Source organism: Diabrotica virgifera, chromosome 3 (assembly GCF_917563875.1).
Source record: "Diabrotica virgifera virgifera chromosome 3, PGI_DIABVI_V3a".
NCBI classification, from domain to species: Eukaryota; Metazoa; Arthropoda; class Insecta; order Coleoptera; family Chrysomelidae; genus Diabrotica; species Diabrotica virgifera.
Window position 1 is genome coordinate 37103533 of NC_065445.1, and position 17604 is coordinate 37121136.

Consider the following 17604-nt stretch of genomic DNA (forward strand, 5'->3'; position numbering starts at 1 on the left):
ATAGACCTTCTTGATCAGATTGTAGTACAAAGTACCCTTGGCTTATTGGTATAATAAATAAAAAAATATTAGAAGTGAAAACAATTTTTTTTTATTTATCCAGTTAGGTTAGAGGATAATTGTTCAATTTTTTTTGTGAGGAGGATGATCAGCCATGAATGGATATGAAAGGAACACATAAACTAAATTTAACTTAAAATAAACAAAATGCAACTAGTCTGGGCTGATTATCGGAGAATAGGCCATTTTTGGGAAAAGTTATTTACCAGTAATTTTATTGCTGGAATCGAATTATAAGATCCTATACAGAGAGAGTCTGTAAAGTGGAATAAATTCAATACCTCAAATACTAATTGTTTTTTTGGAAAATGCTCAGACCCGTCGATTAGTATTTCAAATTGTCCTTTTTGACATTCAATAAAAATGTATACAGGGTGTCCCAATTTAGAGATATGACGTCATCGTCGATTTTCTTAAATGGCAACACTGTCATTTTGATAGCTAATTTGATAGGGTTTGTAAAGTTATACATAACTGCAAAATATCAAATTTTTATTCTCTACCATTTACAAGATAAGAGAAAATAACAAAGTTATATCTGTAATTTGGAATATATTCAATAATTAAAATACTAACTGTTTTTTTGAAAAATGCTCAGACCCGTCGATTAGTATATCAAATTGTCATTTTTGACATATAATAATAATGTATACAGGGTGTCCCAATTTAGAGATATGACGTCATCGTTGATTTTCTTAAATGGCAACACTATCATTTTGATAGCTATTTTGATAGCGTGTGTAAAGTTATACACATCTGAACAATTTCAAATTTTTATTCCCTACCATTTAAAAGATAATAAAAAATAACAAAGTTATGAAGAACAAAAAGTAATCAAATAATAATTGAATTTATTTATTTCAATTAAGAAAATGCTCATAACGTTGCCCATTGACAATTTGACAATAATTGAGGGCAACATTATGAGTTTTTGCTTAATTTATTGAAATAATTAAATTCAATTATTAGTTGATCACTTCTTTTTCATAACTTTGTTATTTTTTATTATCATCTAAATGGTAGAGAATACAAATTTGAAATTTTGCAGTTGTGTATAACTTTACACACCCTATCAAAATAGCTATCAAAATGACAGTGTTGCCATTTAAGAAAATCAACGATGACGTCATATTTCTAAATTGGGACACCCTGTGTACATTATTATTATATGTCAAAAAGGACAATTTGATATACTAATCGACGGGTCTGAGAATTTTTCAAAAAAACAGTTAGTATTTTAATTATTGAATATATTCCAAATTACAGATATAACTTTGTTATTTTCTATTATCTTGTAAATGGTAGAGAATAAAAATTTGATATTTTGCAGTTATGTATAACTTTACAAACCCTATCAAATTAGCTATCAAAATGACAGTGTTGCCATTTAAGAAAATCGACGATGACGTCATATCTCTAAATTGGGACACCCTGTATACATTATTATTGAATGTCAAAAAGGACAATTTGAAATACTAATCGACGGGTCTGAGCATTTTCCAAAAAAACAATTAGTATTTGAGATATTGAATTTATTCCACTTTACAGACTCTCTCTGTATATTAATAATATAGGTATGCAAAGTCCTCAGATAGTATGCTACTTTTTTTTATAAACAAATTGGCGCACGAAAATCGTGTTTTTTTCAATGATTGCTCTATAACTCAGAAGATTTTAACTTTACAACAAAAACACCCAAATAAAAATTTACCGTGATTAAATTATGCATAGAGACGTGTTTTTCCCGATCTGCTCTGACGAAAATTTCTTTGGAAAATGCAGGTTTTCCCAACAAAATTTTTAATTTTCAAATAAAGTTTTAGATAAGTAATTATCAACCAATAATTAAATAATTTGGTGACTTAAAAGCCTTCTTGGTTTAGATTATAGTTCCAGAAGCTGGTGAAAATTGAACGAATATTTTAGCAACAATTCAATTGTTAATTAATAATTTACGGTCGCAATAATAACCAAAATAATTATGATACACTGATCAAACTTTGAAATCTTATAAAGATGAGATGCCTATTTAACATTTTCTCGACAAAATATAAACTTTTAATTTTTTTGCATAATCTTTAAATGTTAAAAAAAATAGTTATAAACAAATTAACGTTTCTCAGAAAGTTTTTATTATATTATGATTTTAAAAAATAACTAAAATGCACATTTCAAATATCTTGAAAATGAATGCTTTAAAACTTTTTTGCAACCATTTGCAAAAAAGTTATGAAACAGCAAAGTAAACATACGATTACTACGGTGTTTATACATTTTTTTAATTCCTTCAAAGCGTAGAAGTGAGTTTAAAGTACAAGCTAATTATTTACAAAGTTTAATGGTTATATTTTAATTAAAGATTATAAATATATTTTTTTGTAATTTACACGCGCGAAAGTAGAATAATACAGTACTGTAGCTAAAATCTTCACTCGGAGCGACGAGCGGCGGCCGCGCGACGTACACTTTTAATAAATAATGTATGCTGCGTGTCAGTCGCTTGGAGTGAACATTTTAGCTCCGACTCTGTATCAGGCATACTTTTGCGCTAAAAATTACAAAAAAGTATTTTTAATCTTTGATTAAAATATAACCATTGCACTAATTTTTGACATTCTTTGTGAGTAATTAGATTGTACCATAGCCTCACTTTTGAGCTTTGAAACAATTAAAACAAATTATAAACAACGGAGAAATCGTATATTTACTTTGCTGTTTCATAACTTTTTTGCAAATGGTTGGAAATTTTTTTTAAAGCATTCATTTTCAAGACCTACGAAATACGCATTTTAAGTATTTTTTAAAATTAGAATATAATAAACAATTTCTGAGAAATGTTAATTTGTTTATAACAATTTTTTTTAAACATTTAAAGATTATGCAAAAAAATGAAAAATTTATATTTTGTCGACAAAATATTAAATAGGCATCACACCTTTATAATCTTTTCAAGTTTGATCAATGTCTCATGATTATTTTGGTTGTTATTGCGACTGTAAATTGTTAATTAAGAATTGAATTGTTGCTAAAATATTCGTTTCATTTTCACCGCCTTCTGAATTTATAATCTATACCAAGAAATCTTTTATTTCACTAAGCTAAATAATAATCATTAATCAATAATTACTGGCCCAAAAAAATTATTTGAAAATTCGAGATTTTGTTGGGAAAACCCACATTTTTCGAGGAAAATTTTCGTTAAAGCAAATCGGGAAAAACATGCCTCTATGTAGAATTAAATTGGGGTGAATTTTTATTTGAGTGTTTTTGGTGTAAAGTTAAAATCTTCGGAGTTATAGAGCAATAATTGAAAAAAATACGATTTGTCGGCGCCATTTTGTTTATAAAAAAAGTAGCACACTATCTGCGGACTTTGCATACCTATATTAATAATATATAGGATCTTATAATTCGATTCCAGCAATAAAATTGCTGGTAAATAACCTTTCTTTGTACTTTACTAATTAGACCCGCGTATTATAACTATTTTTTTTTCAAAATTTAAAGATTATGCAAAAAAAAGAAAAATTAATATTTTGTCGATAAAATATTAAATAAGCATCTCATCTTTATAATCTTTATAAGTTTGATCAATGTATCATGATTATTTTGGTTTTTATTGCGATCATAAATTGTTAATTAACAATTGAATTGTTGCTAAAATATTTGTTTAATTTTCACCGGCTTCTGGAATTACAATCTATACCAAGAAAGCTTTGATGTCACTAAGTTATTCAATTATTGATTAATAATTACTTACCTAAAACTTTATTTGAAAATTATTAGAGTTTTTGTTAGGAACACCCGCATTTTCCGAGGAAAATTTTCGTCGGAGCTAATCGTGAAAAACATATCTCTATGCAGAATTTAATTGCGGTGAATTTTTATTTGAGTGTTTTTGTTGTAAAGTTAAAATATTCGGAGTTATAGAGCAATAATTGAAAAAATATGATTTGTCGGCGCCATTTTGTTTATAAAAAAAGTAGCACACTATCTGCGGACTTTGCATACCTATATTATTAATATGGAGGATCTTATAGTTCGATTCCAGCAATAAAATTGCTGGTAAATAACTTTTCCATGAATTTTGCTAATTAGCCCAGAGTAAACTATTTATACCTATATTATAGATTGTGTAAGCTTACCACTGCTGCTGGGTAGAAGATCGGGTAAGTAAGGAAGCTTTTTGATCAAAATAATACTGTCGTAAATACTAGGAAACAGAAGACTTGCTATGGCATTTGAGATAAGCACTGCAATCATTATAGGAATAATATGGGTGATCTGGCCAGTCATCTCAAACACTATAACCGATACTGAAATGGTATGAGTTACAGCACCGCTAAAAGCTGCAGCACCAACGGTAGCATAGCCACCTGGAACTATTTCTGCTATTTTTCCTCCATATCGCATACCTACAATAATAAATTTATTGTTACTGCCGTTAATGTGTATAAATTTTTGTCCAAATTACCTGTAGGAAACCAATAGTGCATTAGTTCTCCAACTATTCTGCCTAGAGCTGCACCGATTTTAAACACAGGTATGAAACTGCCACTGGGAACTGGGACTGTAGAACAGATAATCGAAAAGAAGAACTAAAGTAAAAGAAATAATCAAGAGTTAATAATTACGTGTCTTCTTTAGATGCCGTGTCTGTATTCAGACGTTGGCCATCATCACATTTACAATTTCCTGAAACATTTCTTTATCGGCTGCTTTGCGAAATAATTCTTCTACTGAGGAATCACACCATTGTCTAATATTACGCAGCCATGAAAGTTGGCGAAGTAGATGGTAAAATACTTAAGTACGTGTAACGGTTTATAAATTTACAATTTACATAGTTTTGGTTTTATAATTTAAAAGTCTGCTAATAACAGAACGTGCAGACAACCCAGAATCTAGAGAACTTTTCTCAAAAGTCAAATATCTACCGAGAGAATTCAAACCGCAGACACAGATCATCAAAAATAATAGTGGAAATATAATAACAAACCCAGAAGGCATCACAGGGGTGTAGAAACAATATTGCGAATTAATATTCTTTAACAATGATTCGGACAATAATACAGAGAAAAGAAGTTATGAAAAATATCCACAAATACTGAAATGTGAAGTTGGGGCGGAAATACAAAAGCTAAAATTCAGAAAAGCAGAAGAGAAAAATGGAATAACAGCTGAGACAGTCAAAGAAACGGGAGAAGTACGGACTGGAGGTCTGGAATACCGGAAAGTGGCTAAATGACTGGGGTAAACTCACTTTTATTCCCTTATATAAGAAAGGTTCACCGACAGATTGCAGCAATTACCGTACAGTAGCATTGATATCCCATACGTGCAAAGTACTAACCACCACGAAATACTAAAATCAATTCTTTTGCCACAAATTCCCCAAGAACAATGCGGATTCGTTCTAGGTAGGGGAACAAGAGTACTCCATTTATAAAAATAGTATACAAAACTACTACAGCTCTTACTCAAAATATTATACTCACAGTAAAAAGCACATAACAAGTTAAACTGACATAAACTCCGGTCCATGGAGTTCTCCAATGTCCTATTACTTCGTCTTGATCCACAGATACGTTGTGATTTGTCCACGTAAAGTTGCTGAATAGAGACGCAACTTGTCCATGTGTGGTTAAGTCTCCGGCCATGAATTGTCCAGTACCCAAAGGAAATGTAGCCGTTGACACCAGTAACGACACGATGGCTGGATATAAAAATCGACTGAAAGATATAATACATAACTGATACAGGGTGAGTCATGAGAAACTGTACATACTTCTACCTCGTATGGAGGCCTCTATGGGGAATAACAAATGACCATTAAACAGTGTTTGCTCCCATTGTTTAATAATATACAGGGCGAGTTGTTAATTTTTACAGAAATTTGTATTTGTCATAATTTTGAACGGTAAGATCGATGTGTCTCTTATTTTGGGCAATCGTTACACTATTACCACCCAATCAACTGATTTAATCAAACTAGAAGAAAATCAGGTCAGGATTTAAAAAAATAGTTCGTTTTGGTCTTGAAAAAAAATTCACCCTGTTTACGATTTTTAAAAACTCTAATAAGAATTTTAAAAATTACACAAGTAGGCAAATAAAACGGCATATTCATTTTTTCCCCACACGATCACTTAATTTTTTATAAAAAAATTAAATTGACTATGAATTAAAAGTTTGGTAAAGTGAAACATAGATTAAAAAAAATTAACTTTTATTACAAAAATTACTTTTTTTTCTTGAAAAAATATTTAATTTATAAGTCATAATACTACCACTGCTCGTGCTATATGCTTTAAATAATACAACCTTTTTAGCCAATTTCCAGAATTTCAAAAGGAACAGGTTGTTTTGAATAATACTAAAATATCATCTTGTATAATATTTGTTTGTCAAAAAGGAGATAAACAAATAAACCTAAATTAAACAAAAACAAAAAGAAATATTTTTTTCTTTGATTTTTGCATCACTACCTTCTCATCATGTATTGATACTATGCATGTGTATAAAAATGATAATTTGACATTTTCGTTGTTTGAGTACATAATTTAACTTTTCGTTCGCCATTGTTATTATTTATTTGTGTTTCTTACACTATTTGTACTTTTTTGCATTATCATATTTTACAAAATATTTTGCCGAATCTACTTGCCAATGTAGCCGCCCGAGGTATGTACTTTATGCACGATGGAGCATCACCACATTTCTCAGTTGCTGTTCGTCAACATCTTCCTGTGACTTATGGAAATAGGTGGATAGGGCGCGGAGGGCCTCATGCATGACCACCTAGATCACCTGATTTTAACCCTAAAAGGGTTTTATTATTTACAACGTATAGCACAAGCATATGTATAAATTAAATATATGTTCAAAAAAATAGATTTTGCAAGAGAAGCTATTTTTTTTAAATCTATGGTTTACTTCACCAAACTTTTAATTCATAGTCAAATTTGATTTTTTTTATAAAAAATTAAGTAATCGAGTGGGGAAAAAATAAATCTGCCAGTTTAATTGCCTATTTGTCTAATTTCTAAAATTCTTATTAGAGGTTTCAAAAACCATATACAGGGTGAAATTTTTTCCAAGATCAAAACGAACTAATTTTTTAAATCCGGACCTGATTTTTTTTAGTTTGAATAAATCGGTTGAGTGGTAACGTATAAACTAAATGCTTGTTCAGATAAAATGAATTTTTGTAATAAAAGTTAATTTTTTTAAATCTATAGTTCACTTCACCAAATTTTTAATTCATAGACAAATTTTTTCTAAGACCAAAACAAACTAATTTTTTAAAGCCGCACCTGATTTTTTTCTAGTTTGAATAATTCAGTTGATTGAGTGGTAATAGTTATTGACCAAAATAACAGACATCAATCTTCCGTTCAAAAATTATGACGAATAAAAATTTCTAAAAAAATTAATAACTCGCCCTGTATATTATTAAAAAATGGAAGCAGACACTTTTTAATGGTCATCTGTTATTCCCCATAGGAGCTTCCATACGAGGTAGGAGTATGTACAGTTCCTCATGACACCCTGTATACAGTGCGCTGGAATAAGTGTTACCCCTATAGAGTAACTTATTTATTTTTAGTACATAAGCAAAACGCTCTGAGAGGTCGATTTTTAAAATAATCATAGTATATTATAGCATCAATATTTCGAACTTTACGCGATCCATCTTCAGGTGGCAGTCATACCTTTGATTTTTTTTTTTAAATAGGAAAGTACATCATGTGACGATAGACGACGAAAACCTGAACCGAAGATTTGCCGATGCTGTTGCTCTAATAGCAAACGACACAGACGAATTGTAGGAAATGTTATTATACCTAAATACAAAATCAAAATAATAGGATTAATAATAAATATGGCAAATACTAAATATATAACCAACAAACCTCTAGATATAACTGAGGATATACTTCTGGAAAATAATAATATATACAATTTAAATGGAAGATGTTCTCTAGCATGGGCAACATTTCGTCGATTACAAACCGTATTCAAATCAAACTTACCAAATACTTTAAAGGCAAAAACCTTTGATCAGTACGTATGGCCGCTTCTGACATATGGAACTGTAACATGGGCTTCTAACAACAGCATAGTCCATAAACTTTAGGTGACGCAGAGAGCTATGGAACGGAAAATGCTTAACCTTAAGTTCAGCAATGGCAAATTTAACGAAGAAATAAGAAGACATTCAAAATTACCTAACAGATGTGATTCAAAAGATTGCCATGTTAAAATGAAACTGGGCAGGACACAAAGGAAGAATGGAATACAACAGTTGAACGAAGCGAATTCTTGAATGACGACCAAGAACAAGTAAGAAAAGTAGAGGCAGACCTCAAACCAATGAACTGATGACATCAAGCGAATGACTGGCCACGAATGGAAACAGAAAACAGGGAACACAAATGAATGAATATATCTAACGGAGGCTTACATCCGACGATGGACGGATTAGCTGTTGATGATGATGATGATGATGATGATGATGATGATGATGATGATTATGACTTTGATAATACTAAGGTTGTATACAAAATATTTTGCTGTATGTAAGAACTTACCTTCTTTTTAAGAAGTTGTTAATAATTTTACTATTCCTCATAAATAAAACGTACTGACGATGCATCCATACATAAAATGCTCCTCCTAAACCGCATACAGCGCTGTAAGGAAAGTAATCCATATTAAAAAAAATCTTAAAGTTCCGCTATTAAATATATGTTGTAAAATCTAATCGCCATATTGATCGCCAACTTCAATAGAGAAGGCACTTAGGAGGAGGAGGCATAAACCAAACATTCACTATCAAGATATTCAAATAATTCATATAATTTAAGTTATAAGCTTCATAAGTGTGATCAAATCTATTTCCTATGGGAAGAACGGTTTTTCAAGCTCAATAATTCCTGTAATACCTTTAGTTATCATACTTGACCTTGAATGCATCAGATACTACTTGTTAATACGATTCAAACTCACGTTTAGTGATTAAAATCGGTTAAGCCGCTTCGAAGTTATCAAAGCTCCAAAGTATAATCCATTTGACCATTATCGCCGAAATAGTTTATGTAGTTGTAGTGGTTATGACGCTAAATTTGATAGGAAAATTTCATTTACCGGCCATCCCAATATTTTCTTTTCAATCTATTTCGAATAGAAAAAAATCTAGTGTACATTCGATGTGCACTAGATCATTTGAGAGATAATGCTAGAAAGGACCATTTATACCGCTTAACGTGGAATCAAAAAATATTACATTCAACTTCATACGTTTAATTTATAAATAACTTGAAAAACTCCTGATACAAGAATAAAAAACCGCTAAACGCCGTAAAAATGAGTGGCGCATACAATATTCCAGCTAAAAAAGAGCTGATATGCATATTACGTGGAGCGAAAATGTATTTTCATTTTGTTGGAAAATAAAATTATAGTTTTGTTTTAAAAGGTGTTTGCATAATATTTGCTAAATTTTGAAGTAAAACGCGCCACAAAATAGATCTTCAAAATACAAAATCTATCAAAGTTACACTTTTGTGGCGCGTTTTACTTTAATTTTAGCAAATATTATGGAAACATCTTTTAAAATAAAACTATAATTTCATTTTCCAACAAAATGAAAATACATTTTCGCGCGACGTAATATTCATATCAGCTCTTTTGTAGCTGGAATATTGTACCCGTGTTGAGCTGCCCCCCCCCCCACTTGCAAAAATTAAAAAACAAATAGCCCTGATTTATGAGCTATTTATGAGCTTTCATATTCCGCAAACTAAAAATTTTGAGCTCGTTCCAGTGAGCAGGAATTTAATACTTTATTGGGGGGGGGGGGGCTGAGTCAGCCCCCCCCACTACTTAAAAATAGGAATATTGAATCGGTTTTTGCGGCAGAATTACGAGTTATTTATGAGCTCTTGAAATTATATAGTTTCGATTTTTGAGCTCATCCTCTTCACCCCCAAACAACCCTTTAATTGATTTAACCTAAGAGAAAAATGCTGAGAAAACTTAAAATATATCGTATTGCGGATATAATTCCTATAGCTTATATACTCTAAGAATAAACTATTAAATCACGTGCATTTCGATTATTGAGCTACAACCCCTTCGCAAGAAAACCACCCTATCTTCCCGGCTAAAGAGAAAGTTGTACTTAAAATGCATTAAATTAATTATTTGGCGACTACATATCATTTAATAATTTATAAGCTTCCAAATTACGCGCATTTAGATCAGTAAATTGCAATTTATTTTGTATAGTGCAGTCACTGAAGGTAAAAATCAACGATTACCTTCATCGATTTTCACGAAAATTGGTCAGTGGTTAGAGGATACGTCAAGAAACAAAGGTGACATGGTACCACCTTGCACCTTTACCCTGAGGGTGGATACCGCCCCTTCCCGGGGGTGAAAATTATTTTATAAAAAATAACTGCACAAATCAATAAAAGAACAAATTAAGAGCAAAATTTATTATATAAAGTTATTAAAATAAGTCAATACTTTTTAAGTTATTAAAGATCAAAGATTTTAATTATTCGTGAAAAAAAAAATGCATGTTTTGAAGCGGTTTTTCGTAAATCACTGAAAAACTGTAAGTTTTTACAAAAAAGTTAATAGTAGTTTAATTGGTATAGCTTATATTCTAAGAATAAACTCTTAAATCACGCGCCTTTTGATTATAGAGCTACAACCCCTTCGCAAGAAAACCATCCCATATTCCCGGCTTAAGAGAGAGTTGTACTTACAATAATTTAAATTAATTATTTGGCGACTACATATCGTTTAATAACTTATGAGCTCGCAAAATATACGCATCTCAATTATTGAATTGCCATTTTCTTTCTATAGTGCAGTCACTGAAGGTAAAAATCAACTATGACCTTCGATTTAGGTAAATCTCCATTCATTTTCACGAATTGACAATAACAACTTGCGGTTTTAGCCTGTGGTATATGTCACCCCTTCTTGGGGATGAAAATTACTTTATTAAAAATAACCCCACAAATCGAGAGAGGAACAAATTGTAAGCAAAATTTGTTATATAATGATATTAAAATAAATCAATACTTTTTAAAAAAAACTCATACAGAAGTAAAAAACTTCGAGATATATTCTGGTATAAAATCGTTTATTTAAAAACTATCTAAAATGTCATGGATTGCAAAACGTTTTAGTTCTAATACAGAACATCTTCAGTGGATTCTGCCGAGTAGTTTGAAACTAGCACACTGTATATAGTGGTAACCCCATAATATATGGTTTACATAATATAATTTGGTAAAATTTTATGACTACAAGTCGATGTTGATAGATATAATGGAACACATGTTAAAAGGGCACCATGTTTCCCTGCTCGAAGATGCTAGGTACTTGCCAATTCAATGGGCACAGACCAACACAAAAATTAAAATATTTGATCTTTAATAACTCAAATAGTATTGATTTATTTTAATAACATTATATAACAAATTTTCCTTAGAATTTGTCCCTCTCTTGATTTGTGGGGTTATTTTTAATAAAGTAATTTTCACCCCCGAGAAGGGGTGACATATACCCCCGGCTAAGTTATTATTGTTAATTTTCTTTCTTGAAGTATCCTCTATCCGCTCACCAATTTTCGTGAAAATGAATAGAGATTTACCGAAATCGAAGGTCATAGTTGATTTTTACCTTCAGTGACTGCACTACAGAAAGAAAATGGCAATTTAATAATTGAGATGCGTATATTTTGCGAGCTCATAAACGATATCTAGTCGCCAAATAATTAATTTAAATTATTTTAAGTACAACTCTCTCTTAAGCCGGGAATATGGGATAGTTTTGAAGAGGTTGTAGCTCAATAATCGAAAGGCGCGTGATTTAAGAGTTTATTCTTAGAATATAAGCTATACGAATTAAACTAATATTAACTTTTTTGTAAAAACTTACAGTTTTTCGAATAATATTTCACGAATAATTAAAATTTTTGGTCTTTAATAACTTAAAAAGTATTGACTTATTTTAATAACTTTATATAATAAATTTTGCTTATAATTTATTCTTTTATAGATTTGTGCAGTTATTTTTTATAAAATAATTTTCACCCCTGAGAAGGGGCGGTATCCACCCTCAGGGTAAAGGCGCAAGGTGGTACCATGTCACCTTTGTTTCTAGAGGTATCCTCTAACCACTGACCAATTTTCGTGAAAATCGATGAAGGTTCATCGAAATTTAAGGTAATCGTTGATTTTTACCTTCAGTGACTGCACTATACAAAATAATTTGCAATTTACTGATCTAAATGCGCGTAATTTGGTAGCTTATAAATTATTAAATGGTATGTAGTCGCCAAATAATTAATTTAATGCATTTTAAGTACAACTTTTTCTTAAGCCGGGAAGATAGGGTGGTTTTCTTGCGAAGGGGTTGTAGCTCAATAATCGAAATGCACGTGATTTAATAGTTTATTCTTAGAGTATATAAGCTATAGGAATTATATCCGCAATACGATATATTTTAAGTTTTCTCAGCATTTTTCTCTTAAGTTAAATCAATTAAAGGGTTGTTTGGGGGTGAAGAGGATGAGCTCAAAAATCGAAACTATATAATTTCAAGAGCTCATAAATAGCTCGTAATTCTGCCGCAAAAACCGATTCAATATTCCTATTTTTAAGTAGTGGGGGGCTGACTCAGCCCCCCCAATAAAATATTAAATTCCTGCTCAGTGGAACGAGCTCAACATTTTTAGTTTGCGGAATATGAAAGCTCATAAATAGCTCATAAATCAGGGCTATTTGTTTTTTAATTTTTGGAAGTGGGGGGGTTCCAGCTCAACACGGGTTAGTATTGTATGCGCCACTCATTTTTACGGTGTTTACCGGTTTTTTATTCTTGTATCAAGATTATAAGGGGTCAAACGACAAGAATGAAACTCAAATGGTCCCTGCCAGAGTAAATGAGTATTAATGAGTGTATACGACAGGGATGTATTCTCTAACCATGCGTTTCATTTTTTGTACTGTTTTCACAATGATTGATTCATCAATAATATTACAAGAACCATAATAAAACTATAAGACGTTAAACACTGTTATCATGATTATCAACATACACATCTTACCCCATTAAGGCAAATACAAAAAGTTCTTGAGGATCAAACGGAAAGTCCATATAAAAGTTCGTTTTAAAAACGGCACTAACGGTATCGGCTCTTTGGAACCACACTGCCAGTAGACGAAATGTTGTAGCTCCACAAACTGCAGCAAAGAATCCTCTCCAATAATTTCGAACAGCAAAGTATGTTGTGGTTACTTCGATACTGAATAAGACTCCTAATAAAAGTTGGAATTTGTATTAAATCTAATATATGTTATTCTTAAAAAAATATTAATAATAAAAAAATATGGGTATACAATACAGCCCATCACTTTGTGTATTAGACCAGGGCATTTAGCACTAGAAATACAGGAATAAATCGATTTTTAAATACAGTACCTGGATACTTGCAACTTTTTGCATTGTAGCCCAGTCGGGATAGCATTTGACCTTGCATTAGGAGCTGCCCCAAATTTTATTTTTCTAATCTTTAGGGAGGGTCAATATTAGTATAAATTTAAAATCTCGACTGAATTCCGCCGTTGCGTTAGCCGCCATCTTGATTTTAAACGAGAACCGTTTTTGCTCAATATCTCCGCCATTTTCAACTTTTTGACAAAAAGTGTAGAAACTGAAATTGTTGAAAATGCGATTTTCTATAATTTCATATATTTTATTTTTTTCGTGCGGTCGATATTTTTCGAGTTATGAGGGGAAAATAGTGACAGTTGTAGCATAATTATTGAATTATTGAATTATCTCGTTTATTATTAGTTTTACAACAAATATATACCTATACAAAAATGAAGAGAATTAAATTTTATATAATTTTGATGCCATACATTTTTTTGATAAAATCAATATTTAAGGTAGTACGTATGTGGTAAAAGTGCGAGCGTAAGACCTGATTGATTTTGTAGCAATTGTTTTTGTTCAATATCTCCGCCATTTTCAACTTTTCGACAAAAAGTGTAAGAACTGAAATTTTTGCAATTACGATTTACTACATTTTTCGAAGAACCAGTGGCGGGTCTACAAGGGGGGAAATGAAAAAATTCCCCCCAATGTCCAAAATTTAAAAAAAAATTGCTGAAACATCACGATATATTAGCTGACATAAAACTTAAAATATCGACAGACAAATTCAACCAATAAAACCCGCTAGTTAATAAAATTAAGTGAACTTAATGCATATAATGTCTTTTTATGTCTTTTATATATTTAGTTTGGTTGATGTTTCATTGGAAGTTTCAAAAATTGTATAAAATATAATTCTCTTTATTTTGGTTTATGTACAATTATGTCGTAAAGTTAATAATAAATGAGACAATTCAATAATTATGCTTCCCCTCCGCTTCCATTATTTTCCCCCTTAACTCGGAGAATATTGATCGTATAAAAAAATTGTGCCAAAGAAATTGTATGAAATTGCATTTCCAACAATTTTCTTTCCCACCATTTATGTCGAAAAGTTGAAAATGGCGGAGATATTAAGCAACAACAGTTCTGATTTAAAATCAATATGGCGGCTAATGCAACCGCGGAATTCAGTCGAGATTTTAAATTTACACTACTATTGATCTCTTCTAAAGGATAGAATTATAAAATTTGGGGCAGCTCGGAAACAAAATTCAATTCAATAATTATGCTCCCCCCATCACTTTTTACTATTTTCCCATGTAACTCGGAAAATATCAATCGCATGAAAAAAATTGTTAAAAAGAAATTGTAGGAAATTATATTTTGAACAATTTTAGTTGAAAATGGCGTAGATATTGAACAAAACCAATTGCTATAAAATCAATCCGGTCTTACGCTCGCGCCATTACCGCATACGTACTACCTTAAATATTAATTTTAGCAAAAAAATGAAGGAGACCAAAATTGTGTAGAATTATATTTAATTCTCTTCATTTTTGTATGGGTACGTATTTGTTGTAAAACTAATAATAAACGAGATAATTCAATAATTCAATAATTATGCTCCAACTCTCACTATTTTCCCCTCATAACTCGGAAAATATCGACCGCACGAAAAAAATTATAATAAATGAAATTATAGAAAATCACATTTTCAACAATTTCAGTTTCTACATTTTTTGTCAAAAAATTGAAAATGGCGGAGATATTGAGCAAAAACGGTTCTCGTTTAAAATCAAGATGGCGGCTAACGCAACGGTGGAATTCAGTCGAGATTTTAAATTTATACTAATATTGACCCTCCCTAAAGATTTGAAAAATAAAATTTGGGGCAGCTCCTAATGCAAAGTTAGGCCTGTTATTCGTCTAACCCGACTGGACTATTGTGTTCAGGATGATGTCAGGAAAACAGTCAACTATAGAAAATGGGTGGCATTGCAAAATTGCATTTTAAAGTGCATAAAATGCATCCAAAAGTTCATAAGCATGTAAAAATAAAAATATTAAGGGCCAGTTTTGGTTACGCGGGTGTTTTTGGGGTCGCTGAAAACGACTACGTCATCAGAACCAACCGCCGCAGCACCTGGTGCCCAGAGCCACTGTTCAAGCACGTCGTCTGAAGGTTCGAGTGCTACCGACACCTAATTGATGCAAACCGGTTACTTGGAGATTTTTGTAGTCACTGAACACGAATACGCCATCAGAATCTACCCCCGGAACACCTGGTGTCCACTGTCACTGCCAAGACACGTCATCTTCTGGAGTTTCGAAGGTTTTCGGTATGAAATTGATGCACACAGATTTCTCGGGGGGGTTTTTGGAGTTGCTCAAAACGAATATGTCATCAGAGTGACACCCGGTGCACCTGGTGTCCAGGGTCAGGTCATCTTTTGGAGTTTCGAATGATTTTGAAGATGTTAGATATAACAATGTTTGGTGCACACAAATTAATTTTGAAGTCTTTACGTCGTATAAGGAATGCATCTTATGTTATGTTGGATGATCCGTATGGGACAAATGTTGAAAAATCTAAATACTCAAAAATTAACCAAAAAAACACATTAATATAATAGGTCTGGATCCCGCGTATGAAAAAAAGTTGATTAATAGCAAGCTGAAAATTTGTTAATAGCTTAAGGGTGTCTAGTCAGACAAACTTTGATATATGGCAACACTGGAACAGGGGAAGTTTTAATTGTGGAACAGGTTAAAAATTTGGAACGGTCAGACCACGAAAACGGCACATGTATTTTGTCCGACAAAACAGACTTAAACTCTCCGAACAGAGATTAAACTCTCATGCAAAAATCAGACTGCTATTTATCGCCAAATGTTCGTTTTAATGAGTGGAACATGTAGAATATTTCAAATGACAGGAATTATGACAGGTGATAAATAGCAGTCTGATTTTTGCATGGGAGTTTAATCTCTGTTCGGAGAGTTTAAGTCTGTTCTGTCGGACAAAATAAATGTGCCGTTTTCGTGGTCTGACCGTTCCAAATTTTTAACCTGTTCCATAATCAAAACTGCCCCTGTTCCAGTGTTCCCATATATCAAAGTTTAACCGACTAGACACCCTTAAGCTATTAACAAATTTTCAGCTTGCTATTAATCAACTTTTTTTTCATACGCGGGATCCAGACCTATAATAATTAAAAACAGACATTACTATTTCATACAAAGAATAGCAAACAGAAGACCAAAATTATGATACGTGGAATATCACAGTAGGACAATATCTATAAAGCGTTGGAGATGTTGATAATTATAAGTTTTTTTTAGAAGCTAGTTTAAACAATGAAACTTTGATCGAAAAAAGAAGAATATTCCTAGTACCTTTCCCGAAAATTAAATCTAAAGAAAGCTGTTGGAGCTTCTGGCGTTCAAGTCACTTAAATAATGAATGTAAAAATAATATCAAATCACTTAGAAAATGAATTAATATAAATAATTTAACCCATTTATGCGCCACTGGTCGTTAACGACCCAACCAACATAAAAATGTTCCAAACAAGGAATATGTTTTGTGTATTTTGTCTCCTCTGGGTAATCTTCAATCTCTTCTCTAAAAGAATATTTATCGAAGCTTTATCTGAAAGAGCAAGCATCGGAAACCTAGATCCACCTTCAACCTTCTTTAAGAGCTACTACCTCTTTCTTGGCATAACAGTAAGAATGCTGCGATGTTACGTCCTCTCTGTTCTCTTTTATGGTGTTGAATCGTGAACCCTGAACGAAGATATGTGCAGAAAATTAGAAGAATTTGAGATGTGGCCATATCGGAAAATACTTAAAATCCCGTGGACTGACCAAGTCACAAATAAGAAGGTCCTCAAAAGGATGAAGAAAAACCAAGAGGTACTGACCACCAAACAAATCTTCTGGTTGAAGAACCTCAGAACTTGGTACAACACAATATCTGTGCAGATAAGGTAATGTTTTTCGCGCTGCTACAGATAAGGTAAAGATTGCCATGATGATCGCCAACTTTTCAATCAACCGATTGAACGCTAC

General features: G+C 31.8%; 1 protein-coding gene across 6 annotated transcripts in view; it reads right to left on the minus strand.

Annotated features, from left to right (window-relative positions):
* Nucleotides 1-17604, minus strand: part of LOC114326026 (chloride channel protein 2) — a 90615-nt gene that overhangs the window by 19917 nt on the left and 53094 nt on the right. For all 6 annotated transcript variants that reach the window (XM_028274223.2, XM_028274222.2, XM_028274225.2 and 3 more), the window contains 5 exons: nt 13196-13406; nt 8655-8756; nt 5559-5793; nt 4535-4658; nt 4206-4475 (listed from right to left, as the gene is read on the minus strand). In XM_028274223.2, coding sequence (XP_028130024.1) covers nt 4206-4475; nt 4535-4658; nt 5559-5793; nt 8655-8756; nt 13196-13406 — 942 coding nt within the window. The remainder of the gene's footprint in view (nt 1-4205; nt 4476-4534; nt 4659-5558; nt 5794-8654; nt 8757-13195; nt 13407-17604) is intronic.